At 39.2% G+C, this 24,622-nt stretch overlaps 2 protein-coding genes across 2 annotated transcripts; one reads left to right on the forward strand and one right to left on the reverse strand.

Annotated features, from left to right (window-relative positions):
• The first annotated feature begins 685 nt into the window (after positions 1-685).
• Positions 686-22,549, forward strand: hap1 (huntingtin associated protein 1). The gene is made up of 16 exons (XM_013276652.2): positions 686-742; positions 2,823-3,195; positions 3,504-3,692; positions 14,417-14,493; positions 14,735-14,851; positions 14,959-15,053; positions 15,607-15,715; positions 15,906-15,984; positions 16,070-16,200; positions 16,293-16,367; positions 16,726-16,937; positions 18,600-18,818; positions 18,945-19,282; positions 19,526-19,714; positions 19,948-20,050; positions 21,359-22,549. Exons 1-16 carry the CDS (start codon positions 686-688, stop codon positions 21,753-21,755), a joined length of 2,760 nt encoding a protein of 919 aa, XP_013132106.1. The 3' UTR covers positions 21,756-22,549.
• On the reverse strand, positions 22,446-23,802 carry LOC100707744 (gastrin/cholecystokinin-like peptide). Its single transcript, XM_003453775.5, has 3 exons — positions 23,751-23,802; positions 23,404-23,666; positions 22,446-23,239 (listed from the first exon to the last, which is right to left on the reverse strand). Exons 2-3 carry the CDS (start codon positions 23,660-23,662, stop codon positions 23,163-23,165), a joined length of 336 nt encoding a protein of 111 aa, XP_003453823.1. The 5' UTR covers positions 23,663-23,666; positions 23,751-23,802; the 3' UTR covers positions 22,446-23,162.
• Between the last annotated feature and the right edge of the window lie 820 nt (positions 23,803-24,622).

Consider the following 24,622-nt stretch of genomic DNA (forward strand, 5'->3'; position numbering starts at 1 on the left):
TGTTCTTCTCTTTTAGCTTTTTGTGTATATTGAATAATTTATTTAATTCATACCTATTCTATCCATTTTAGGTCAGTTTTATTTTATTGCTTTAAGAAAAAGTCTTAGTTAGAACCTGTACTTTCTCCTCAAACCTCTCATAGATTTATTGTCAGAAATTGTGGGTCAGGTCAGGTTAGGTCAATATGAAAGCTGAAGTCTGTGACTATAGTGTGAGAGAGGACTGGTGGGAGCATGTTGGCCACAAACCAAAGCACTCACCTGATTGGATGGCTGTGCAGTGGAGAACAGACACCAATGTGGATAAAGAGAAATCGAGTCTCTGCCGGGGGTGGTGATAGGGATACTCGTGGCGGGGGGTTTAATTCGTGTGTAATCAGACAGGCGTGTCTGATGGTGGAACACCAGTCTTGACTTGTGTCATGTGCATATTGCCCAAGCTGAACTAGTAGCTGTTGCTTTAATTGGCTCTAAGCCTTTGCCCTCTGGCCAACATGTTTTATTGACTGCAATAACTTGGCCGAGGTATCAAATGTCCTTTTGTTACCTGCTGGTAAACTAGGAAGCCTTTATCTGTGACTTCAATTAATGAGAGGGGCATTATTTCAAAAATAATGCAGTGCTAAATATAAGCTATTTGAGCTCTGTGAGAATATTTCCAATATCTATAAACACAGAGTTAAAAATGTTTCTGTGGAAATTTTCCCACAGCAGCCAGAGTGACTCAGACAGGACGGATAAGGTGAGGTGATGTAGTATCTATAAAGATAATGACTGGGACACAGAGTAATAAAACAAGCTTTTAGCATAGTGCTTCAAATAATGGTTTTAACATAATTCATCTCTTCATCAACACACTGAACACTGTATGTCTGGCAATTTTGTTTCTCTATGTAATTCATATTCTGTAGCATCTACTAGCTCTTGGTTTAAGTCATACTAAAGTGGTGTAATTTTAGGTTGTTCCTGATCATTGTGGAGCTTCAGGCAGTGGTAACTTTATCTTTGTGACCCTACAACATCAGCAAGGCACTGATTTGCTCATAGTGACAGACTCTTTAATCAAAACCGAACAATGTTGGGAGAGTTTGCTTCTTTTGTCAAATAAATCATAATAATTTACATAGTAAAACTTCTGCAAAGAAAACCAGCTCAGTGTGTACCAGCTTATCTGTTTTTTTATTATGCTTTGTAATGTCACATGCTATGTAGTGCTAGTTTTTGTTGTTGTTGTCTTTTGGTAAACTTCATTATTTAAATAAGGAAAGTTATTTATGCTACACCGCGTGCTACCAATCATTTGCTGGAGTTTGCAGCTTCTTCTAATACTCTTGAAGGCTTTATTATACATTTCTTTCGCATGGAAACATACTACATTATAGAGGGCATTTACAAATAATTAAAAATACAAACTGTCTCATGTCCCAAAAAACAATACTTTTTGTGTTTTGTGACAAGTTTTTGCTGTTTTGCATTACTTAAAAAACCAAAAAGCACTCCGAGAGCACAAACCTCCTCCATGGCAGCTCACTCTCTGGGGTGTATTTACTTTTAAGGGAATAATATTGTATTTTGTATATGTTTATTGTGTTTTCTTCTTTTAAAAAAAAAGTACTTTAAGAAGTTTGGAGTGCGGTTAAAAACAAGCATAGAGAAAATATGTGCCCTGTTAAAACCCATTTTAACATCCTTGACATAATTCTAATTATTTTTTGTATTGATGTGGATTTTTGTTGAATTTCAAGTTTTTGATCATAAGTTTATTTTGTTTTGCCTCAAAAATACTTGATATATATTTAATCAGTTATAACAAAGTCATAATAAAATTAGGGAATAGACTATACTCAAAGTATCCTGTGCCAACATGGTAGTGTGAAAAGCTATTGTCATTTTTAAATAGCTCTATTGACCTTCAAATTACTTTATTGATTGAAGGACGGGTCGGAAGTCAAATGTGTCTTGATGTTTTAAATCTTTATAGAGCACCTTCTATATGCTGACAATACACACCACACTTAAAAAAATAATAGTTATAACTTATAAGGCTTTTTTTCAATTTCCACCTAACAAATCACTGAGTTGACCTCGAAGAGCTTGGTGGACGTGAGCCAAATTGTAATAAATTGTTAACATGACACCACTCTACATCCCTAGAACATTTTATCAGATTTAATTAAACATTTTTCAAACTATGGTGTTTACAGACAGAATGTATGTGTGTGTGTGTGTGTGTGTGTGTGTGTGTGTATATATATGTATATATGCATATGGAGGAAATGCTGATTTAGTCTTAGTCATAATTTAGGTCATAGTTTAAGTATCTAAATTCTTTTAGTTTTAGTCTAGTTTCAGTCGACTAAATATCACAAGATTTGTTGACTAAATCTAAAGCTGATCCAATGACTAAAATACAAACTTTAAAAATTTGTTGTGTTGTGAGTTTCTCCACACAGTTTACAAAGTGTTGTAGTTTCCTTGAGATCAAATGTGATTTGTATCAATATAACTGCTCTTCAGGAAAACTGAGTTTTTCACACATATAATGTTACTGCACAAGGAGATTACTCCTGATTGGATCACTTCCAAACTCATCCCACCTTTAGGTATTGTCTTACTTTTGTTGACGAAATTAGCGGCCACCGAAATTAACACTGTTGTACATACATATATGCATGTTCTAATGTATACAACATTAGCTGCAACTGTTCTTTTTTCTTTTTTTTGTCATGGAGATAACTGCAGATGGTTTCTGAAACCTTCTAATGTTTCTACTCTCTTTTGTTTCCTCCCCTCTCTTCCTCTTTGCATTGTCCTCTCTCTAGTCATTACCTTCAGTCTCAGTCAGAGCCCAATGCCCTGGATGCCTGTGTTTTCTCCCTGAGCAACTGGGGTGGCCTCAGTCTCCAAGCGGGACACCTGGCTCTGAGTTGACCTTCACCCTGAACCCCCCAGCCCCAGCCAAGCTGTCCCACCCTGCCTCAACCCCCCTCACTTCTTCTCCTTGTTCTTCTCTTTCTCCTCCCTTCTGGCCCCCACAGGCCCATCTGGACACCCAGTCAGCCTTCTCCCTCAATGAGGGGCAGGGGGAGGCGCCGGGGTCCCTGGACGTGGACCCTCAGCCTCTTCACATTGCTTCACAGGGGTACTTAAGTGACCTGGGACAACGAGCTCGCCATGATGTGTCTACTCTAACTGGTAGGTCATTTTTTTTAATGGTAGTTTGAAAGTGAGTGCCCCACCTAAATATACAAGTGAACTAATCTAATCTGCATATTCCTTCAGTTAATTCTGACTCAGTGTGCATCTATTAAGAGATGGCATTGCATTGCAGATTCATTCATCAGTCAGTAGAGGGCAGTGTACAGTTGCATGTGACATTGGCTTTGTTTTGGGTCTTAATGTCCACTTTCTTTCTTTGTTTTTCCTCTCTCTCATATAAATCTATACACTCATCAATCTCCATTAAATACATAAATGTGCACACAAACAATCCCCACACTCAGACCTTTGTTCAGATCTGCCAGAGCTTGAGATAGTGAGCCTCCTATCAGAGGGTCAACCCAACTACACTCTTCGAGCAGACAGTGTGTTTGGATATGACAACGACGACTGGCTGCACACCCCTCTGGTGCCACCAGAGGTCGTACTGGGACTCACACATGACCAGATTGAGGAAACACTCAAATACTTCTGTGAGTACTGTTTCATTTCAGCTCTGACTGAACTGTAAAGTTGTTGTTAGAAAGGCTATAAAAATGGATTATTGACTTCTTTAACTCTTGTTAAAGCAGCAACAAACTTGTTGTACTGTAGCTGTTTGTGAAACATGCACAGTGAAGGAATTTTAAAACATTAAACATCAAAACTGTTTCACTTAATTAATACTCTGGAATGTCTATGTTTGACAACCATCAGCTCTTATATTAAAGTTATTACTTTAAGTCACAGGTGTCGAACTCCAGGCCTCGAGGGCTGGTGTCCTGCAGGTTTTAGATGTGTCCTTGATCCAGCGCAGCTGATTTAAATGGCTAAATGACCTCCTCAACATGTATTAAAGTTCTCCAGAAGCCTGGTAATGAGCTAATCATTTGATTCAGTATGTTGAAACAGGGTGATATCTAAAACCTGCAGGACACCGGCCCTCGAGGCCTGGAGTTCGACACCCCTGCTTTAAGTCATTCCAAAACATATATTATCTTCTTTTTCATTCATTATGAGGTTGATTATTTGTTTGCTGTGGGTTTTTACCTCTTTGCCCTTAAAGGCTGAATGGGTATTGTTGCCACTCCACTGGGTGGTGCGTAGGGTGGACACCCAAGTTTTGTAAATGCGATAACTCAAGAACGAGGAAACTCAGGATTTTGCGATTGATGTCGTAGGTGCATGTACTAAAAATCTTGGAATCCCTCTAAGGTCAAGGTCAGGGGTCAAATTTTCTAAAAAATCTTGTGAATGAGATAATTCAAGATGCAGGATTTTCAAAAATAATACCACAGGTGCATCTGCTAGACAGTTGAGGGGTAGCACTGGTTGCCACCAATATTTTTTTCCTTGTTGACATTCAACTGTAAACTTTGCTAAAACTAAACTTTGCACTAAAAGTATGGAAATTTGTGTTTGGGTGATTTTTTTTCTTAGTTTTTTAACAATGCTTCTTTGCTATAAATCCTATACTATTAGAAAGCCTGTTGATTTTCTCCTTAAATGGTATGACATTTGTAAGGGAAATTCATTTTTGGGTTGAGCAGCGGAGTTGAGCGTGTGGGTCGGGCTCAAGAGTTGGGCGTTCGCCTTGTAATCGGAAGGTTGCCGGTTCGAGCCCCGGCTCGGACAGTCTCGGTCGTTGTGTCCTTGGGCAAGACACTTCACCCGTTGCCTATTGGTGGTGGTCAGAGGGCCCGGTGGCGCCAGTGTCCGGCAGCCTCGCCTCTGTCAGTGCGCCCCAGGGTGGCTGTGGCTACAATGTAGCTTGCCATCACCAGTGTGTGAATGTGTGTGTGAATGGGTGGATGACAGGTTGTGTAAAGCGCTTTGGGGTCCTTAGGGACTAGAAAGCGCTATACAAATACAGGCCATTTTTTTACCATTTTTGTTACCATGAAAAACTTGTTAAATCTTCTCTGCTGATGCCAAACAGCTTTTGTTCGGTGTTGTTTGTTGAATTTGAAGATTGAAGTATGAAGAAACAAGACATTGCAACAATTTATTTATTCATTTAACAAACGGTGGGGGAACCATACACTGCCACAAAAGCTTGACACCTCCTCCTCATGCTGGTCACACACAGCTGTGGGAGAACGTCACAGTCTTCAGCCAGCATTTGTTGAAAGTCAGCCAGTTTGATTGTGTTATTCATTTTGGAACGAATGCTGTCTGCTGTCTTTTGCAAGCTCAAGCTGATTCCACAGGTGTTCAGTAGGGTTGAGATCCTGACTGGAGGCAGGTCATTCCATCCTCTCCACTCCCAGATTTTGGAGGTAGTCTCTAATAAACCCAGCTCTATGGGGGCGAGTATTGTCATCTTGGAGCATAGAGTTTGGTTCCAGACTGTGGAGATATGGGATTGCCACTGGTTGCAGAATCTCATCTTGATATCTCTCTGCATTGAGATGACTCCAAAACAAGCCTTGTTTTTCTAGTGAGGGGGATGTCACCCCACGCCATCACACCACCTTCAATAACAAAAGCAGATTGTCTGTTGGTGCTATAATCAGCATAGCATCTCTTTGACCCTAGGATCCAACTGCCATTGGCAGAATCTGGAGTCATGAACATAACTTTCCTTAACATTTTCAGGTTCTAGTCCACATGCTGATGATACCAGTGCAAACGGGCCGAATGATGAAGGGTAGTCATGGCAGGCCTCCTGGCGTCTCTGGCAGCCTCTCTGGACTGGACATTAGAGGCTGGCTGTGTGTGGTCTGCCTGGTTAGAGAATAACTGAGGTAGAGAAAATTTGCCAAGATTTCCATGGGCAGAGCCCACATTCTCATCTCTGCTGCTCAACCCACAAATGCATTTTCCTTACAGATGTGGCACATTTAAGGGGAAATAAACAGATTTTCCAACAGTAGTTTGGAAGGTTTATTATCTATATTTATTGCCAAGAAGCATTTTTGCAACAAATGAATAATTAACCAAACACAAATGTCCTTATTTTTCCTTATTTTGCTACTCTCTTTTTTTTTTCTGTACATATATATGCCGTGAATTGATAAAGGAATTGTGCAATCAGGTTGTTATCTTGTACTTCTGTCCAATCAGATCTCTTTTTGCTAGCACAGTCTCCCCCTGCAGGACATTAGAAAAAAATGCAACTTTAAATATATGTGCACTGATGTCTCTCTTCAGACCCTTAAGTCTGTGTTTTATATACAGTCTATGATTATCACAGGCCCTGTTGTGTAATTCGTTCATTTAATACGTAAATGTTTGGGGGAAGTAGCAGGAGATATCATCAAGCTAAGCTCCTTTTGTGATGTGCTAATAGTTACCCTATGCTAGTTTGTCTCTTCTAGTTAAATTAGCGTGACTCTCTCGCTTAAAAAGACAAGTATATTTAAAGTCGTACAGTATAATTACAATTTCAAATGTTTTTCCTTCTATCAGTGTATTGCTTCTAGAAGAATGCTTGATCCATGGTCGGGCAGATATTTTGACAGAGATCTGTTTAAGGCCGTCATCTAATCTTGTTTATGTTGAATGAACTTGTTTCCGAGTAGGTTTGACCTTACTGACATGTCACTTTGACAACCAACCAAACAGTTTCAGAGAAGAGGTAATTCCAGGATGACGTCAGATCGTGAACAAAGCTGTAATCCAGCTGAAACGTTAATCCAAGTATGGAAAATGACCCCCTGACTCAAATTACCTTTTGTAGAAGTTCCAATCGTTTTTCAGTTTTCCAGCTCTGAGTCTTTATTCACTGTGCATGTTTGTGGTTAATCAATTTATCTTTATGCAGAATTGGTTTTTCCATTGTAACAGAAACTGTAGTATCTATGGATTCATGCAACATTAAGTTCTACTTGTGTTTACAGATGATAGATAAACATGATAGATAGAATATTTTGAGTTGTGTTAAAGTTTAGTGTTTCACCTTCCTGAATTGCTGCCTTTTTAGTGAGCTCAATCTCCCAAAATGTTTCATTGCTGCCAAAGGGAAAAAAATGTTTATTTAATTTAGTAAACGTGTACTAACTTCAGCTCCTCATAGTTGTTTTTACCTTTAGAACATCACAAGAATAATAACACACGTATTTTCACAGGGAAGTAAGAATTAAAATGTAGAGATTATCCCAAGAGAAAAGTCAAACAATCGTTGTGTTAATTTTTAGCCTTTATTTTCAGAGCTCAGTCTTTGCCCGAGTAAAGTTTAGGTTTGGTTCGTTGAACATTAATATGTTACCTTTGATGGTTGGCCAAGAATGTCCTCACGGCTGCTTTGTACTGGACAAGGTACTGAAGGTAATACAATAAATGTAAAGGTGCGCCTGTAAACATAGTAATCGAAAACAGACTAGTTAGCTGTTTTACAGCACACAAAGCACGTTTCGGTTTGCTTGGTAAAGATATAAAGGGAAGAGTACTCACAAGAGTGAATATGAAAATGTTAATAGTAAGCTGCATTATTGTGTTTCATCACTTATGGCCTATAAAGTTTGGTGAATGTGTAATTGCTATATTTAGTGCATTTAGGTTTCATTCTGATCAAAGACTGGATAAACTAACCAGTCATACAAACCTACAGTTTTTGAGTATTAAACTCGAAATATTAAATATTAAACCTTTAATTTCCATTTATGCTAAATGCTTTATTTTATTATATTAAATGGGGAATAAAGATTTCAGGAAGCTCCTTTTCATAATGTTTAAACTTGCTGGTAGGAAATAAAAAGAACCTTCCATTTCTCTGGTCGTACTGTGCACCTGACCTCCTCCACGCGCACACACCTGCACCACATTTAGGTGAGTCGCAGATGTCAAATGTCACTAATCCGATTAAGCAGTCATGACTTCTAAGCAGTTTATGCTGCAGCTCCGCAAACAGCATATCCTAATGGCAACTCTGACATCACTACAAAGACAATGTTGGCAGTCACTTGCAGCACTGATGTTAATACATCGTCTGTTTTAAATAAAGTCAGCATGAACTACTGTAAGATAGCTGCATGACTGATCTATTGTTATTGTCCTTAAACATGTTGACCTGGTCTCAAATTATAAAATAGAGTTGATGAGAGAATCCTAGAATTCTATTCTGTAGTTCTTTGAGGTATTAAATATTGAATTCATAGGTTTTTTTTAATACATTTATACACTATTATACTATTGTATGTTTCTGTAATTATAGTTGGATCTCTTTTCATAAGGAATAATTTTATATATAAAGCTAAATATGTAAATAACTGCCCCATTACCTTATATTGTGTTTTTCTTGTTTCTATATTTTAAAAATAAAAAAAGGGGTTAAAGAGTGGTTTAGCTTTTTACACTTTGTAGCCAAAACTAACCCTGATTTATAGTAATAGGATTGCATGTTTGTGTCCTCATAATGCTAAACAGGCTGTACCTACGTGATGCCAACCCACGTATTGCTATACAGAACAGGACAGACTAACCTGACCCATGCAGACTGTGCCATGCTGCAGTGACTCTATTTGGCTGGTGGCATATGGTGTTGTTTGAGTTCTTTACTTAAGCTCACACCCTCCTCCTCTGTGCTCTTTCTTTGTGTTTTATTTGCAGTCTTGCACTCATTTGATGTAATGCTAGTTAATGAAAAACATTTTTCAATCATTTCTAGGTTTGAGATTAAATCTATTTCTAAATATTGATCACAGTTAATGTTGAAATTGGTGCATATTTTAGCATTGTGTAAAATATTTGGCGTGTCACCGATTGTTGAATTTGTTTAATAATATTTATATAACGATAGTAGATCAAACCACATACAGGTGTTGCCTCAAGGTGCTCTATGTTGTAAATCCACATATAATCATTGATGTTGACCCCACTCAGTTCATTATTTTGGTTTGTTAGCCTATAGCCTTACTGTTGTAGTTTGCTCTTTCTGCATTCTTTGAGCATACAGCTAAAGAGCCAAAACCTGCTAAGTTTTTGCTCTAAAGAACCAATGTAGCAACTTGTAACATTGTGGAACTTATAGGAGTTAAAAATTAGACTTTCTTGTAAGTAACTGGTCAGAAAATAAATATAATTGTTTAGCATTGGAAATTGTTTAACCTAATGTAAAAATGTATATGAACTGAACAAACCATGGGTAGTATAGCCAGTTTGTCAAGGAAGTATTAAGACAATTTTTTTAGCACTATCAAAAATAACAGTAATGATTCACAAAACCAATGATCCCTAACAAGGAGTGCATGGGAAGTAACCATGAAGCAGCTCAGGCATGCAGTGCAGTAAAAGGAGATTCTTTGGTTCAATAAGAAACTTTGTTCTCCAGCATATTTGGATATTGATTCATGTTTGACCTTTCCATAAATGATCATAAAGTTATCACAACCAGAGATGCGAGCACTACGTGATGATTGTGCACAACGTTTTTTCTGTAGATGCCCTGAAGCAAAACAAGGTGGCAAGCGACCTTCCAGGGTGTTCCCCCGCATGCATATGATCTCATATCAGCTCATATCACCGATATCAGCTCTCACTTTGCAGACTTTTATCAGCAACATTTGGCTCTTAGTAAACAGAGAACCACACAATGAGTTACACAAGGGTCCTATTTCATGCTATTGAGCTCTTACTCAAAGTTTATAAGGTGTTCTTAAGAAATATATGTGCAGGATTTTCTTTATTTAAATGAATGTGCCAGACTACAGGTTCTCTTTTGTTTCTGGCTGGTGACTTGAAAGTGAAGCTTTGCCACTTTTTTATTACTAAGGGTAAAGTCCACACATCATTACTTCCTTATAACCATCTGTTTTTCTTTTAGTTGGGTTGTCTCTTGTCTCATGGTTGAACCATTCCTTCAGTGGACGTGCACGTAATTCACGTGCATTCTTCAGGGAATAACAAAGGCATGAATGTGCAACGTGATAGCTCAGATGGCAAACGTTATCTCTGCTGTCTTTTGCAAAATTTGACAGGCACACAGTCAGTTTGTGGGTGAAAAATTAATTAGAAGGTAAATATTTGATTGTAAGAAACTGCTTTAGCTTGGGCAACAACTGAAGTCACAAGATGCACAGACTGGACATATATGATGAAGATGTCGAATATTTGTGATTTCTGTATTATTTTAGTGTCTGTAATATTTTTATTACAGAGAAAAAAATACTTCTTCCTTTTATTATTATCTGTGAAAACTTACTCAGTAATTAAGAACAGGGCCTTTTGCCTCCATCAGTCCCCTGTGGGGGTGGGTGTGACTCTGCCTGCACCACTATTACGCAGAGCCCCCTCCTCTATGGTACTGCGTATGTGAGGAGAATTAGACCAGCCACTGGCATGGATGGAAGCTACTATCTCGCTCGGTTTACAGGGGTGGGTGGGCTTTGTGCAGCATCCTTTTGAACTGCACCAAATGCCCCAACCAGAATTATTGTCTTTTGTAGTCTTGTGTCACTCATATCTTTTAATTATTGCTAACAATAATTAATAAATATCAGATTTTATGGCTTGCCATTTAGACTTTGATGCCTCCTTTACCCCTCCCCCTTTTCTTCCCTTTTTTCTTACCCGGTAGTCCAACGTGGCCAGGTGAAGGGAGGCAGGCATGACGACAGATGGCCCTTACAGTCTGAGGGATTATATATTAACACCAAGCAGCTCAGATTCTCATGCACACGCAAATAGAGGCGTATACGCTCACTCCCTCACACAGTCTAGTTGATATTGCTTTACCCTACACACACGCCAGCAGATTCATGCCAGACACACAAATGGTTTGTCACAGCACAGCTGACAGACAGCAGAAGTAGAAGAACGAGGAATTTAACCCATGGACGGAGATACAGAGAACAGTTTTTCATCCATCACCATGGAGGTGTGGAGCTCCTCAGCATCTGAGGGAGACGAGGAGGAGAGGAGCCATTCCAGTCTTTTAGATGAAATAGCGGAGGAGAACAAATGCCACAACAGCAATAACAATAACAACAACAACAATGACAACCTTTGCAGGGAGGTGACACAAGGTGAGATGTGCTGATCCTGTTCTGCAGAGCCCATACTTAAAAAATAGAAATAAGAGAATGTAGAAGTATAGTATTAAAGGTCAAGATCAAGTGCAACTCAGATATTCCTGTCCGGTGTACTCTGTGGTACGTTGCATTGTCATGGTCCTTGTTATCTAAGCACTTTAATACTTAATGGTGAGCTGCGTATACTGCAGGGTGCAGTTGTGTCACTGAAGATACACTGTGCAAATGAAGATTAACCTTTAACAAAAAGCGAGTCTTTGCAGACCCTGCTTGAAGCTTTAGTTCAAAATTAGAGCATCAAGAGGTGTAAAGTTTTGTAAGTGTATTCAGTTTCAGTTTTTCCTTTTAGTGTTGTGAAGGTCAGAGTACCTGTGAGTGTGTATGCCCATGCATGCTGCAGCAGCACAGGCCGTGTATACAAGCGATCAAATTATAATTCTCAGTCATTCTAATTTGTGTTTTCTGTTTTTTCTGTTTTTACTTTGTGGATCCAGCGTTACACTATATATGTTTTGCATATTTTCTTCCTCCTGCAACAAGCAATGGGGGAAAAAAGCAAACGCAAAATTAGCTTTAGTTTTTGCAGGAAAACTTGGAGAATTTAGACATATTTCTTTCTAAGAATGACTACTGTTTAATAGATGTGCTTTTGAGGAACAAAAACTGCAGGTGCGTTACTGTACTGCTGCTCTAGTTCCAATCCTATAATTTCAGGGGCTTTTTCCTAAATGTGATTGGTGCATTAAAATGTACCAATTTAAACTGACATTTGCCAAATTGAGACATTTTACATAACATAAGTTTCTTTGCTTTTTCTACAGATCAGTTTGTATACCAAAAAAATCTAGTACTTTATAAATAAATGTATGCCTATGTGGGCTTGTTTTTATCTGAGTGACTGTGTGACATGTTCTAGGCTTTTGATTTAATGTGTGCATTTATAGCTGTGTTTTTTTCCCCCCCTCTGTGCTGCATGTTGTGTGGGTGTGCACGATGGTGCAATCCAAATGTTATTCAGAAATATAAGTCCTATATTTCTTTTTAGTGACATGTATTTTCACTTAGATCTGTCCCTTAATACTGTTATTGACTTGCTTAAATTGCACTAAAAATGTACAAACAGATTCGCACTAGAAAGTCTTGTGAGACAAATATTTTATCCTGCCAATCCTATCAAATGGTCACCTTCAGAACAATACAGATCAATGATCACTGTAAATGTTATTCCTGGAGCTCATCTATGTCCGTCTGATCCCTCAACCCAACAGACGTCATATGCGCACCTAAGTCATTAAGGAACAGTATTAGACTTGCAGTCCATTGAACTTGACTAGATTTAGCTCAGCCTAGACCCCAAAACCTCTACCTGGATCTGCTCTGTGCTGTGACAGCTGGGTTAAGATGAAATGGATTAGGTATTTTGGCTAGTAGGCTAGAGGGTGTAAATAATACACAGTACTCTAACTTCAGTTTAATGTTCTTGTAACCACTGAGATTAGGCAGTAAAATGTAAAAAAAAGTAGAGTGTTTCTTCTTGGTTTAACATGTGACTTGTCATTGTTTTGGATATGTGAAAAAGATAAATGTGTTCCTACCAGTAGTCCTGCTGCAGACGTTGCTTTTAGCACTGCACTTTCAGGACAATAGGATTTAATGAAGTTAACCTATTATCTGATTAACCTTTGTTAATTTAAAGACTCTATTGTGGTCATTACATTAGTGCACAAGTAGACGTGCATCACTGTGACGCTTTGCTGTTTCGTTTCCAGTTTGGATTATTATTGACCTTGAAGTCTTATCTCTATTGTTGAAGTGTGGCTGAACATGTGACATTTTTTCATTAGCAGATTAATTTTAAGGATATTTTTTTTAGCACTTGCATTTGTTTGATTATGCTCGCATTTTAAAGGGATTGGATTTTATTACGAGACATTAGACAGAATCTCTGTCCTGACTTTTATGATGCAGGCTTGTTCCACAGAGCTAGTGTTATCATTCAGTGGAGGCCGGGTATTCGAGTGCTTTTGCCTTGCTGCAGTGTCCTTGAGAGAAACATATTATCCTGCCAGCTGACCTGTTACATAGCCAACAGTGAACATTAAAATTAAATCCAAAGGGTAGCAAGCATCATTTGTCATCTCTGTGTCCTAGAATCAACTTTATGGCTTTGATACTGCTACTGAGAAGTGTTCAACAAAATAATAAAGTTCCCGATCTCACATATTTTAACAGTGACCGAATTTTTCTTTGATCTTAGCAAAATTAAATCCTGTAGATGTGGTTCATGCTATAAGTTATGGCAAATATAAAATGTGCTTACACAGAACAATACAGTACAGTCCTCCCTAAGGTTGGGTTCCTTCCATTAGGCTGATTAGATACTGACACAGCTATCCAATCACTGTGTTTCTAGGCCAAATTCAGGACTCAGTTTAATTGTGTGCCAGGCAGCTTCCCATCTCTTTAGCTAAGCTTTCATCTGAAGTAAGATTATGCAACTTTAGAGATGTTGTATGCAGAATCGTAGGCTTATCCAGCCAATGTCTGCATATCTTTAAGCAGATTCTAAAAGACTGTATATATGCTTTTTACACAAATGAGGCATGCCGCTAAACAGTACCTACAATTAAAGCCATTATTGCAAAGACAGAAACAAAGTGAAACCACGATCTCATACCTATTAGTAAATGTCTGAAAAGTAAATTAACCTATTGAAATTTAGAAATGATGATTACACGAATGCCATTAATTTAAAATCTGTCTTATCTGTCCTAATCGAATGACGTATTAATCCTGTTCACCACTTCAGCTTTAATTGGCTTGTTTATGTCTACTTCACTGTACAGGATGTAAACAAAGTTACAGGTCAATAGCCAGCCACTGTTATCCTTTCCTGATGTGAATACCTTGTCAGTTTAGTCCCTGTACATAGACCTATATTAGCATCCAGGAGAACGAGGTCTTTAGTGGTGTCTTATCTGGGCTAAAAAGGATCAAGCTAAGAGGATCAGTTTGTGGCTGACCATGTGGAGATGTTGTGTCTCTAGATCTGGTTAATGATAAATAGCAATAATGTAACTTTATCAGGTAGGCGGGTCTTTCTTCACTCTAGTGGACATCTTGTTGTCTAGTTAGCCTTACACCATCCTACTGTTAGCATGACTGATTCCTTGCAGTTCTCTTCCATTATCACCTACAGTTATGTCTTTTCCTTCATTCACTAAATCCATCTCTCACTCCTCCCTCAGTGCTGTCCTCAGACAGAGTTGGCCAGGTCACCAAGACATATCATGATATTAAGGCAGTCACCCACCTGCTGGAGGAGGTAAGACAGAGACACACAGCGGATGAATGGAATTTAAGAGGATCAGACTTTTCAGCCTCACAGATCATCACTGTTTGTCACAGTTTTCTGTATATTTTTGTCACCCCTCTCAGTGCTATCTACTAACATTTTTGTCTTACATAATTACAGTTTAAATCAGAACAGTGTAATCAAATCAATTAAAACCTTAAACATATCTCAATGTATTTATTCATTTATATGTTTGATTATGACTTTGCAGAAAGAGCGTGATCTGGAATTGGCAGCACGGATTGGCCAGTCCCTCCTGAAGCAAAACCAAGAATTAACAGCACGTAATGAAATGCTGGATGAACAGCTTGAAATTGCAAAGGAGGAGGTAAAAAGAAAGGCTCTTGATACACACCTGTATAGCGAGTTGGAAATATTTAATCTTTGTTATGTCACACTCTGCTGTGCTTAAGTGATCGTGACTTGTTTTTGTAGATTGCTCAACTGCGCCATGAGCTCTCGATGCGAGATGACCTCCTTCAGTTCTATGCGAGCACTGAGGAGATTGAAAACGCTCAGTCGCAGTCACCGTGAGTACACAAACTTGCATATGTGGTGTAACGCACAGGGTTGAATGATGACGAGCTGCTGGCAACCTGTTTTGCAGGTTGTGTATAACAGAGGTGCAATGCATCCTGTACTCTTTTAAAAAAATACTAACTATGCTTCAAGATGTTACCACAAAGTAGTTTCAGTGGACTTCCTGTTGCAGTGGTACCAAAATGTTCCTCAGTGTTTATGATGGTGAATGTCCGCTATAAAGGATTGTGTTTACACTGTTGGTTACTACCTTGGGCTTATGCATAAGTAAACAGACGTCAGAACATCCCCACTGATCCTCTCAATGTCTTCAGCTAGTGAAACCCTCCCCATCAGCACTTAATCATTGCTATTATACATTATTAGTCTCTGTTAACTTAGATTCATCGCAGTGATCCATGTTAATTATTTTGAGAGTGTTAATTAAATTAAAAAATAGCCTATTCTTTATACAGGGCTTAGCACCTGATCACTCTTGTTCATCACTTTTCTTATAAAAAATTGGATTTTATTTAATATAAATGCATTTCTTTCTTTCCTTAGAATGAAAAGGAATGAATCGTGCAGTTCACTCACCAACTTCATCCACTATGACTTCCTGCAGCAGAAACTGAAAGGTTTAGAGGAGGAGAACCGCAAGCTCAGATTAGAGGTATGCACCGACATTGAAATTAAAGAGATATTCCTGTTCACTGTTATGTGTTTGTTTGTTTATTCATTTATTTGAAAATAAATAGTACAGTATGCAGTGCGTCTTTGTTCATTGCACGCAGAGTTTTCAAGACTGCAGTTCAGCATCACATATGATAATTGATTATTAATAAGCGACATTCTTTCTGCAGGCTACTGAGCTCTCAACAGAGACGTCAATCTACGAGGAGCAAGAACAGGAGCTGATGATGGTGTGTGTGGATGAGCTCTGTAAGTGTCACAGTCATGCTTCAGTCAATGAAAATGGGAATTATAAGTCAGGCACAAGGAAATTTATGGGACTTGTGTGTTTCAGCATCTGCCAATAGGCAGGTGGTTGACTTGTCGGAAGAGCTAGCGCGGAAAGTAGAGGATTGTCTCAGGCAGCAGGAGGAAATCAGCTCGCTGCTCGCTCAGATCGTTGACCTGCAGGCGCGCTGCAAAGGGGTGAGAGGCTCACACACGTGCACAGCTTTTGTTATGGATTATATTAAATACTTGTGTTAAAACTTTCTGAATTCTGTTGCCTTTCCGTTTAGCTCACCCATGAGAACGAGGAGTTAAACCACCAGTTGAATGCCTCCCGTGAGAGCCAGCAAAAACTGAAATCTGAGGTAAGATACTCACTTTGTAATCTCTGCGACTTCAGCAGTGTATTTGGTGTTGGATTAAGATGATTACATGAGCTCAGTTTTGATTTTTCTTTGTGCGTGACTGAAACGCTCTCTTAATATAGACACAGATGTAGAGTTTGAGGTGTTTACAGAAACCCATTTTTGGCTTTAGATAAATATGCTGATTTCAGCACCTCTTGGTTGTTTATTATCAAATTCTTCTGCGTATGTGTCGAAGCTTAACTTAGCATTATATAATGCTAAGTTCAGCTGCTCCTGTGTATTTTGTCAGTGGCATGACACTTTGTTTTTTTCCCTTGAGCTACAGTTTGACTGATTTGTCACCCCCTGTCTCTAGCTCAAGGACTTGCAGGACAAGTACTCAGAGTGTAAGGACATGCTCCACGAAGCCCGAGAGGACATTAAAAATCTTCGAAACAAGAGCCTGCCGAACAGCACCGTGCAGCGGTACACTTCATTGGCCTCAGTCCTCCCCATGGACTCTCTGGCAGCAGAGATTGAAGGCACTTTCCGCAAAGGCCTAGACACCCCTGCTCCCTCAGAATACAAGTGAGTCTATGACCTACTCTTTTATGACTGTTTGGCTTATATGCACATCTCAAAATCCTTATCCACTTTGTCTGGTCTAAATTGACCAGATTGTACCATGAATATTGAGTAGCAGTTGTAGTTTCATGTTCCTGTTTTCATAAGGATTATTTTCTAGAACTACAAAGATGACTAAGGTTAAACAAGTTCAGCTCTGGGATATTACCTTTATACCTTAAGTGCTTAAATTCCGTGGTAGTTCCACTCCCTGCCCCATCACACCTTAAACTTAATTCCCTTTGTCAAGTAGCTTTTACTTTTATAGCAGCTCAGCTTTTATTAGACACATTCCTTACAGAGGAAAAAAAACAGCAGGTACAATAGTACTGACTGAGTTGATGCATGCTTGAAAATAATTACTAGTAAGATTTAGTATGTTACATGTGTATATGTTGTTGTGGTAATTTTATTAGATAAAAAATTTATGATTTGGATTTCAGGGATCAACAAGTTTTACTTGACTTGAAGTTTTGTTAGTACGTAATGTTTTCTGTTAAAAGAACTACATCAATGTCCATTGTGTGTAATGAAGCTACTTGACATCCATCCATGATTTAGCTGAATTAATGTTTAATTTTAGTTTTGTATTTAATAATTAAGGCTTTTATAAGGTGTTAGATGGTGTCAGGAAGATCGAGATTACAGACTAGTATAATTTTTATTTTTGTGCATTCTCGTGTATAAACAAAGAAGAAGAAGAACACAAATATGTTTTAATCAGTCTGTGAAATACTAAACAGATTAATAGTGGAGAGAGGGACTTTGCCCCCATGAAAAATGATCCGTAGAAATGAAAAAGGAAATGTGAAAAATGAAACACACATCTGCTCTTTCTTGCCTTTCATCTGTCTCTCGTTCTGTGCATCTTTTTTCTGTTTACAATAAAATTATGGCATTTCGCATTCAAAGCAATCTGTAGTTTGTTAATTTAATTTCTTGTGTCGATGTGTTTCCCGTATTTGGGTAATTATTTTGTTTTAGGAGACAATATACTACAAATAACAAGAACATCATCAACCAAAATGTTAAACAAAGTGAACCAGAATTTGAAATGCAAATTGAAGTGAAAATCAACTACAAATTTGACCATTTATCTATTCAACTTATGGCAGCATATAATAATATGTCATATACTATTTGAAAGATACGTCACTGATATATAATAACGCATTTTATTTGAGAAAACAGAATCTCAGACTTGCCTCACTCTATGCATCAGCCTCAGATCCATAGAGTGAGGCATTCACTTTGCCAGCAGGCCTGTTACGCTAATGGACTTAGTCTAAAAGTAAAAACTGTTACAGCTAAATTTTAACTGACACAGCATGACGCCTTGGTATATCCCAACACTGACCCCTTTTGTTTATCAGTACTGTCCTGTTATTGCTACCTGTTAGTTTCTTTTGTTAACAGTCTCCAAACAGAGGAGCATCTTTTAAGTTCAAGTGTGAGTTTTTTGTTGTTGTTGTTGTTGCTTCTAAATGAATGGCAATTATACAATTTCCCTCCTGTAGCTCGTATAAAATTTTGAGGAGTTTCAATTCTGAATAAATATTTTTTTGGAGGGTTCTGAATGTGTAAGAGAGACACTCGTGTCATTACTTTTGCTGTTTCCTCTGGCAGGAACCACCCCTGGCGTGTTTTTGAAACCGTGAAAGTGGCGAACAAGGCTGTAAGGCAGCGGTCTCAATGCCACTCACCAGGTGTGCCAGGCTCCAGCCCGGTGTCTGCACCTTCCAGCTCTAACAGCACCCCCCGGACCAGCTACTATGGGTCTGATAATGCCAGCCTTAACTTGGAAGACAAGCCAAGCTCCAATCCTGCTCAGAAAGAAGACAGCAGGTAAGACTGCACATCAGATGCCACAGTACTGCCTAAAGATTTGACACAGATTTGACATTTTTGGGATACAGTTTGAAGCTGTAGGATGTTGACTTTAAAATAATGTTGTTAATTTTTCCTTTTTAGCGTTAGTGGGCCAAAACGTTTAGGTCAACCAGGCACACCAGGAGGCCAGGATCTCGAAGTTGCCTTGTGCAGACTCTCAGTCCGCCAGCAGAACCACTCTTCTGACCGACCTTTCTTCGATGTGGAACGCGAACGTAAACTCCGTGCCTTGGCAGCAGACAGTGAGGAAGGCGAGGGCTCTAGTGGCTTCCTGACGCCAAATTACAGCCTGGCCTCCAGCCCAGCAGCTTCAACAGGCACCAACTACTCCAACGGTAGCTCACGGCACTCCTGTGGCTCCTCGGGAGGATCCAGGTCCTACCTACCTGACCGTTTGCAGATTGTCAAACCTCTGGAAGGTAAAATTTTTAGCTTTATGTTTCTCTAATCAATGTCTTCAAACCTGTTTCAGCATTTGTGCAGTCTTGATGAAGCATAAGAAAGTAAAACAAGACAGAAAATGATGAGCTTCTTCACCTTAGCCTCTGTAGTAAATCCCACGGATGAAAAGCTGCCCTGCTCAAAGAGCAGTATTTGTAATGCATCTATATTCTATTACTACACACTTCAGTGACAGCACCTTCTGAATCTCTCCTCTTCAGGCTCAGTGACTCTGCACCAGTGGCAGCAGCTGGCCAAACCAAACCTGGGAGGTATCCTGCATCCACGCCCGGGAGTCCTAACTAAAGACTTCAGGGAGCTCGAGGTCGACATACAGCACGTCTACAGCTTGAACGACCTAGAGGAGGATGAGCCAGACCTGTCACAGCTCTCTGGCGCTCACGGCATGGGTACGACACATTGGCACACTATACACACAAGTCAACTAGTTGTCTCATTTCTACTCAATTCCAGATGACACATTTACTGAAGTGCATATCTCCTCATTATAGAGGATAGCTCCCATTCCCTGCAAAATTACTGCAGGATCCATCTTCATTCAGTCTTTTAGTGACTCTTTAGATGCGTTTCCTTTCCTACATGTGTAGTTTAACCTACCTTTTTCCTCTCCATGACCTCACAGTCTCTTCATCGGGTCCCAACCTCCCTCAGACCCCTCCCACACATACCATCACCACCTGCCAAGTCCTCCAACCCTCCCTAATCATCCCCTCCTTCTCCACTAGGTAAGAACATACTGTTTTGGGGTTATTTCGTCTTTGCTCATTGTGTTTTTTCACAGCTCTGACCAAGGTAAATACTCCTTAGACAACATTAGTTGGATTTTGTATTAACATGATGGACCTTTTAAACTAAATCAAGGAATTTACTAACCCAAACTTTTTTTTTTCCAGTGTCACTTTCATTAAGGTGGACCTAAATTGTTTGTTTTCTTTATTTTGTGAAATTGTGTTCAGCAATACTAAATACGGGCAAAGTTTGACATAATGAGGTAACCGTGTATGCTCTTCATGACGTCAGAGAAGAACACCATGGCCATCCCAGGCACATAGGTCTTAGCCCCAACCTGCTTTTTAAGTATTCTGTTTGCAAGGGACAGCAAATCAGAAGTAAGCTGTATTATAGGAAAGGTGGCTTTAAAGGCACCAACACTAAAATGGCTTATTTTATACAGAAGATGACTTGAATGAATTACCTCTCCAAGGCTCTAAGGCTACTAATTTAGACTCCATGAATAAAATTGTGGAGCTGAAAATGAGCACAATAGGTTCACTTTAAACAGGTATAGATATTACAGATTACAGTTGCTCTCTCTTTCCTAACTTCCGTTCTTTACCCTCTCAATGGTAGAAAACGTCTGTCAAGGCTCTTTCTCCAACTCTAGAAGGAGCCATCAGGGAAAAGTAAGAGCCTGGTGTTATAAATGCACTCTGAATGCTTGATTAGTGTCTGGAATATTAACGACAGAGGCATGATCTCCAGCACTTCCAGTCCTCACTCTGTGCATGGAATGAGTGATCAATAAGTCTAGGAAAGAGTTTACTGTGTAAACATTTCAATGTATTTAGAAAACAGAGATCTACCTAAATCTAATGTACTGCATTGCCTTCGATGGTAAAACAATTTAAAAAGTTGGTTTACAGTTTTTAGATGCTAAGTATGATGTAGTGGAAGGTCTGTAAATGTTGCTTGATATTTCATGAGTCCTGCTTCCGTTATGCATGTTATCTTTTACTAATGCCTGCCTAACGTTGTAACATCTGCTCTTACTTATTTTTGCTCCCCGCTGGGTTTTTTATCATATTTTTTTCCTACCATCTCTTTCACTTTCTTCCACACCAGATCAGTTTTCCTCATCACTGGGATATTAACATCATGTTTCTCCACGTTTTAGTGTTGATGTGCTAAACTAACCAAAACGTCTCACATCGTCTCTTTTTCAGTCAGTTTATATGAATATGCATGTGCTTGTAGAGGACATGTTATGTCATTTGGTTTTAATATTTTGTTTGTTTCTTTTGTTTTTTTTATAGCCTTCACTCTTTCGGCCTGCCACCTTCTCGGGACCGTGAGCACGTGAGCACTTCACCGGTCTTGCAGCAGGACTTTGGCCAGGGAGGCCGGACAACCACCACAGATCTTAGCACTTCATCACTGGGACTCCTGCAACTGCTGCAAGAGCGCGGCATCTCAGCCTCCAGTCATCCCCACCACAACCTGCACTATAGCCACAGTGGAAAACCTTCATCTTCTATCATATCAGACAAAAGAGGAGACTTTTCCTCACACAGAGAGGGACGAAGGAACATTTTTAGCTGGAACTTGGTGGAGAAGCTTCAGAGTCTCGGGTTGCACAGAGTGGCAGCCTGGGGGATGAGGGGCCCCAGTGGCAAAGACAGGGAAGCAGTCAGACCTCCTCCGAAAGTGTGATGCATTCACCTCCACACTCCTCTCTCATTCACCATAGTGACTTTGCATAAAGCCATGCGATTCCTACTGTGCACTTCAATGCCCACCACAGCACCCGTGTCTTGAAAAGAAAAGCCACAGAATGTGTTAGAGCCATACTTTCAGTTATTGGTAGTGTGCATTACAATCTTTTTCTATGAACGTGTGCACGGTAAATTATTCTTTACATGTGGGACATTTTCATCTCAGGAAAACCACCTGATCACTGCTGTGTTTGACTCACACGTTGCTTCTTTTTACACAAAAAGGAACATGATGAAGAAAAAAATCTTTTATACTTTTGTGTTTTGACTGTCCTTTTACAATTCCCCCACCCCCCATCACTGGTTTTAAAAAAACCTCCTCACTCGTCATTTTATTAGTTTCCAAAGAGAAACATGAGCTATGTGTAAATAATAACTTTGTCATTTAGGGAAATGAAAAAAGACGATGTGCTGTAAATTATTGAGAGTACAGAAACCACAAACAAACCAGTGCTGTCACTGAAAATGCACTAAAACACAGTCTGGTCTTCCTGCTTATTCGCTGCTATGTTGACAAAATCATATGGTATATAAGTTTGTCAAACTATACTTAGAAAGAAGCACTGAGAAGAAGCCAGACTATGCAGTGACTGAACTGAGTAATGTTAATAATATTGAGCAGTCTGCCTTGCAGTCCATTACTTGCTCTCACATGCACACTTCCATTTCACCTCTAAGCTGTTTAAAGTTACGCCTTTGTGGACTTCTGAGCCAAACCTCACCAAAACCAAATCACATTTGCATGTTGCATGGAAGACGGTGAAGCAACATGTCGACTGCAGTGACTCAAAGTTTTGTTTGTAGAAATCTGCTGTATAAATCATGCCATCGGGAATTTTTAAACCACTGGGATTTAAATTTAACTGAAATCATGCTGGGCATTTCAGAGTGATATCTGTGACATTAAGCGCAATAAGTAGTATTTAATAAGTACACGAGTTATCATGATAATTTAAACAGCACCACTCTGGTTGATCAAACAGCTCTTGATAATGTGGCACAGGATAATGTGGATTTAAAAGGGAAGAATTCATAAACAGAGATTATGATGATTTGTGATTCTACTTAAATTAACTAAACCACTGTTTCTGTGCCCTGTTGTTTGCTGTAACTCTACATGTCAGTGTGTGCATAAACTGTACCACCTGTGAATAAATGTTTTCATTTCCACCAAGTTCACTTTTGACTCTCCGTCCACTCATCACCAAAGATATTGAATAAAAGCGAGTGCAATAAATCTGCAAAACTGTTTATTTCGAAAGTTGCATGGGAAGTAAACGTCCACTTTTTTATAAAACCTGAACAAAAAAGCAGTGCGTGAGCTCTCCAGCTGTTGTGATGTGCCTCATTCTGTGTCCCGGCGGCCAAAATCCACCCAGCCCTGGTAGTCCCGATCCGTCATGCACTCGGAGTTCATCAGCTCTGTGAACAAACCATTCCTACAGTACATGAACCACACACAAAAGGGTTCAGTATGCAAATCTGAGCATTGTCTTGGACCTCCGCCTATTCACACATTGCTCTAATTAGCTGAAGTGAAACAAGATGACAATCACAGAGCTTTCCCACCCAAGCCTGCAGCATACCTGAAATTGCTTGCATTATTTGTTTGGTCATTATCTCGCGTTCATCATGTGAAAGGTGCGCCCGTCGTTCCACCCGTGCAGAGTGAGTGCGGGGTGCTTGCCTCTGTCTTCCAGCCGAGTCTTTCGCCATCTCATGTTTGGCTAGAAGCTGCTTGAGAACATTTGTCTTCTCAGTTTCTCCGGTTTCAGGTGAGGAAGCTGCTCCAGACACAAGCAGTGCAACCAGCAGTGCAAATACCACGAAAACTTTTCCTGACATGTTTCTGTGCAGTAAGAAAGAAACATTTGAGTAAACATGAGATGTATTCTAAAATAATTAGGTATCAAAAAAGGCAAACTTACTGTACCTGTGAAGATAGGATGAGATATGTACACAACAAAGTGCGATGAGCTTGATGTCTCCAGTGTACAACTGCTGATTCTCAGCAGGTTGTCTCTTTTATACCCAAGTTTGGTGTCAGCATAATGGCTTTCAATCAAATACTGATAATGGTGTTCACCACAGAGCGTTTGATTAAGAGATGGATACAATGGAAAAAGGATGTGCGCAAAGGAAATTATACACCTTTACATGGAGAAACACATCATTATACTTGTCACTTAAGACCTTTTTTGCACTGCAATAACAATAAAACAACTCGATGCGTTTACACTGAAAATCCAATATTCCCTTAGAAACCATTTAAAACAATACAAATCTGATGTAACAATAAAGACACTGTGAAAAAGTCAACTTTAGGGAGGGAGGAAACACAGGTTTCCTGTACATGTACAAAAAACAATGTACCATTTCTTTCAGTGTTTTTAACTGGTAGTATTTATTGAGAATGCTATACAAGTCTTTCAATTTGCCCATTATATGTTGTTTATGTTGCTACTCTTTTTATATATTTTCATCCCTTATCTTCCATTTATCCTTAAAAGAGTTGCAGAGAGGCTACCATAGAGTCAAGAGACGTGATGCACCAGCCTGACAGACAGACTATTCAGACTCACATACACACCTATTTATTCATATGAGCATGAACTATGTAAGTGAAAGTAAAGCAAGGGCAAACAAAATGCCAACAAAAAAATAATCTTAGAAAAATAATTTTAGGAATCAGAATCATCATTTAAAAACAAATAACAAAACATATCATATTCATTCATCCTTGGATCAAATGTATTTACTGCAGCTTTAAAGAGAAAAAAAGTTGAAAATTACATAGAAGTTACA

This window comes from Oreochromis niloticus, linkage group LG6 (assembly GCF_001858045.2).
Source record: "Oreochromis niloticus isolate F11D_XX linkage group LG6, O_niloticus_UMD_NMBU, whole genome shotgun sequence".
Classification (NCBI taxonomy): Eukaryota; Metazoa; Chordata; class Actinopteri; order Cichliformes; family Cichlidae; genus Oreochromis; species Oreochromis niloticus.

Coding starts and splice junctions, on each gene's coding strand:
- hap1 (XM_013276652.2), top strand. CDS start 686: ATGTTTCTGTGGAAATTTTCCCACAGCAGCCAGAGTGACTCAGACAGG. Junction 15,716..15,905: donor ACCGCAAGCTCAGATTAGAG/GTATGCACCGAC, acceptor TTCTTTCTGCAG/GCTACTGAGCTCTCAACAGA. Junction 16,368..16,725: donor AGCAAAAACTGAAATCTGAG/GTAAGATACTCA, acceptor CCCTGTCTCTAG/CTCAAGGACTTGCAGGACAA.
- LOC100707744 (XM_003453775.5), bottom strand. CDS start 23,662: ATGTCAGGAAAAGTTTTCGTGGTATTTGCACTGCTGGTTGCACTGCTT. Junction 23,240..23,403: donor AATAATGCAAGCAATTTCAG/GTATGCTGCAGG, acceptor GTTTGTTCACAG/AGCTGATGAACTCCGAGTGC.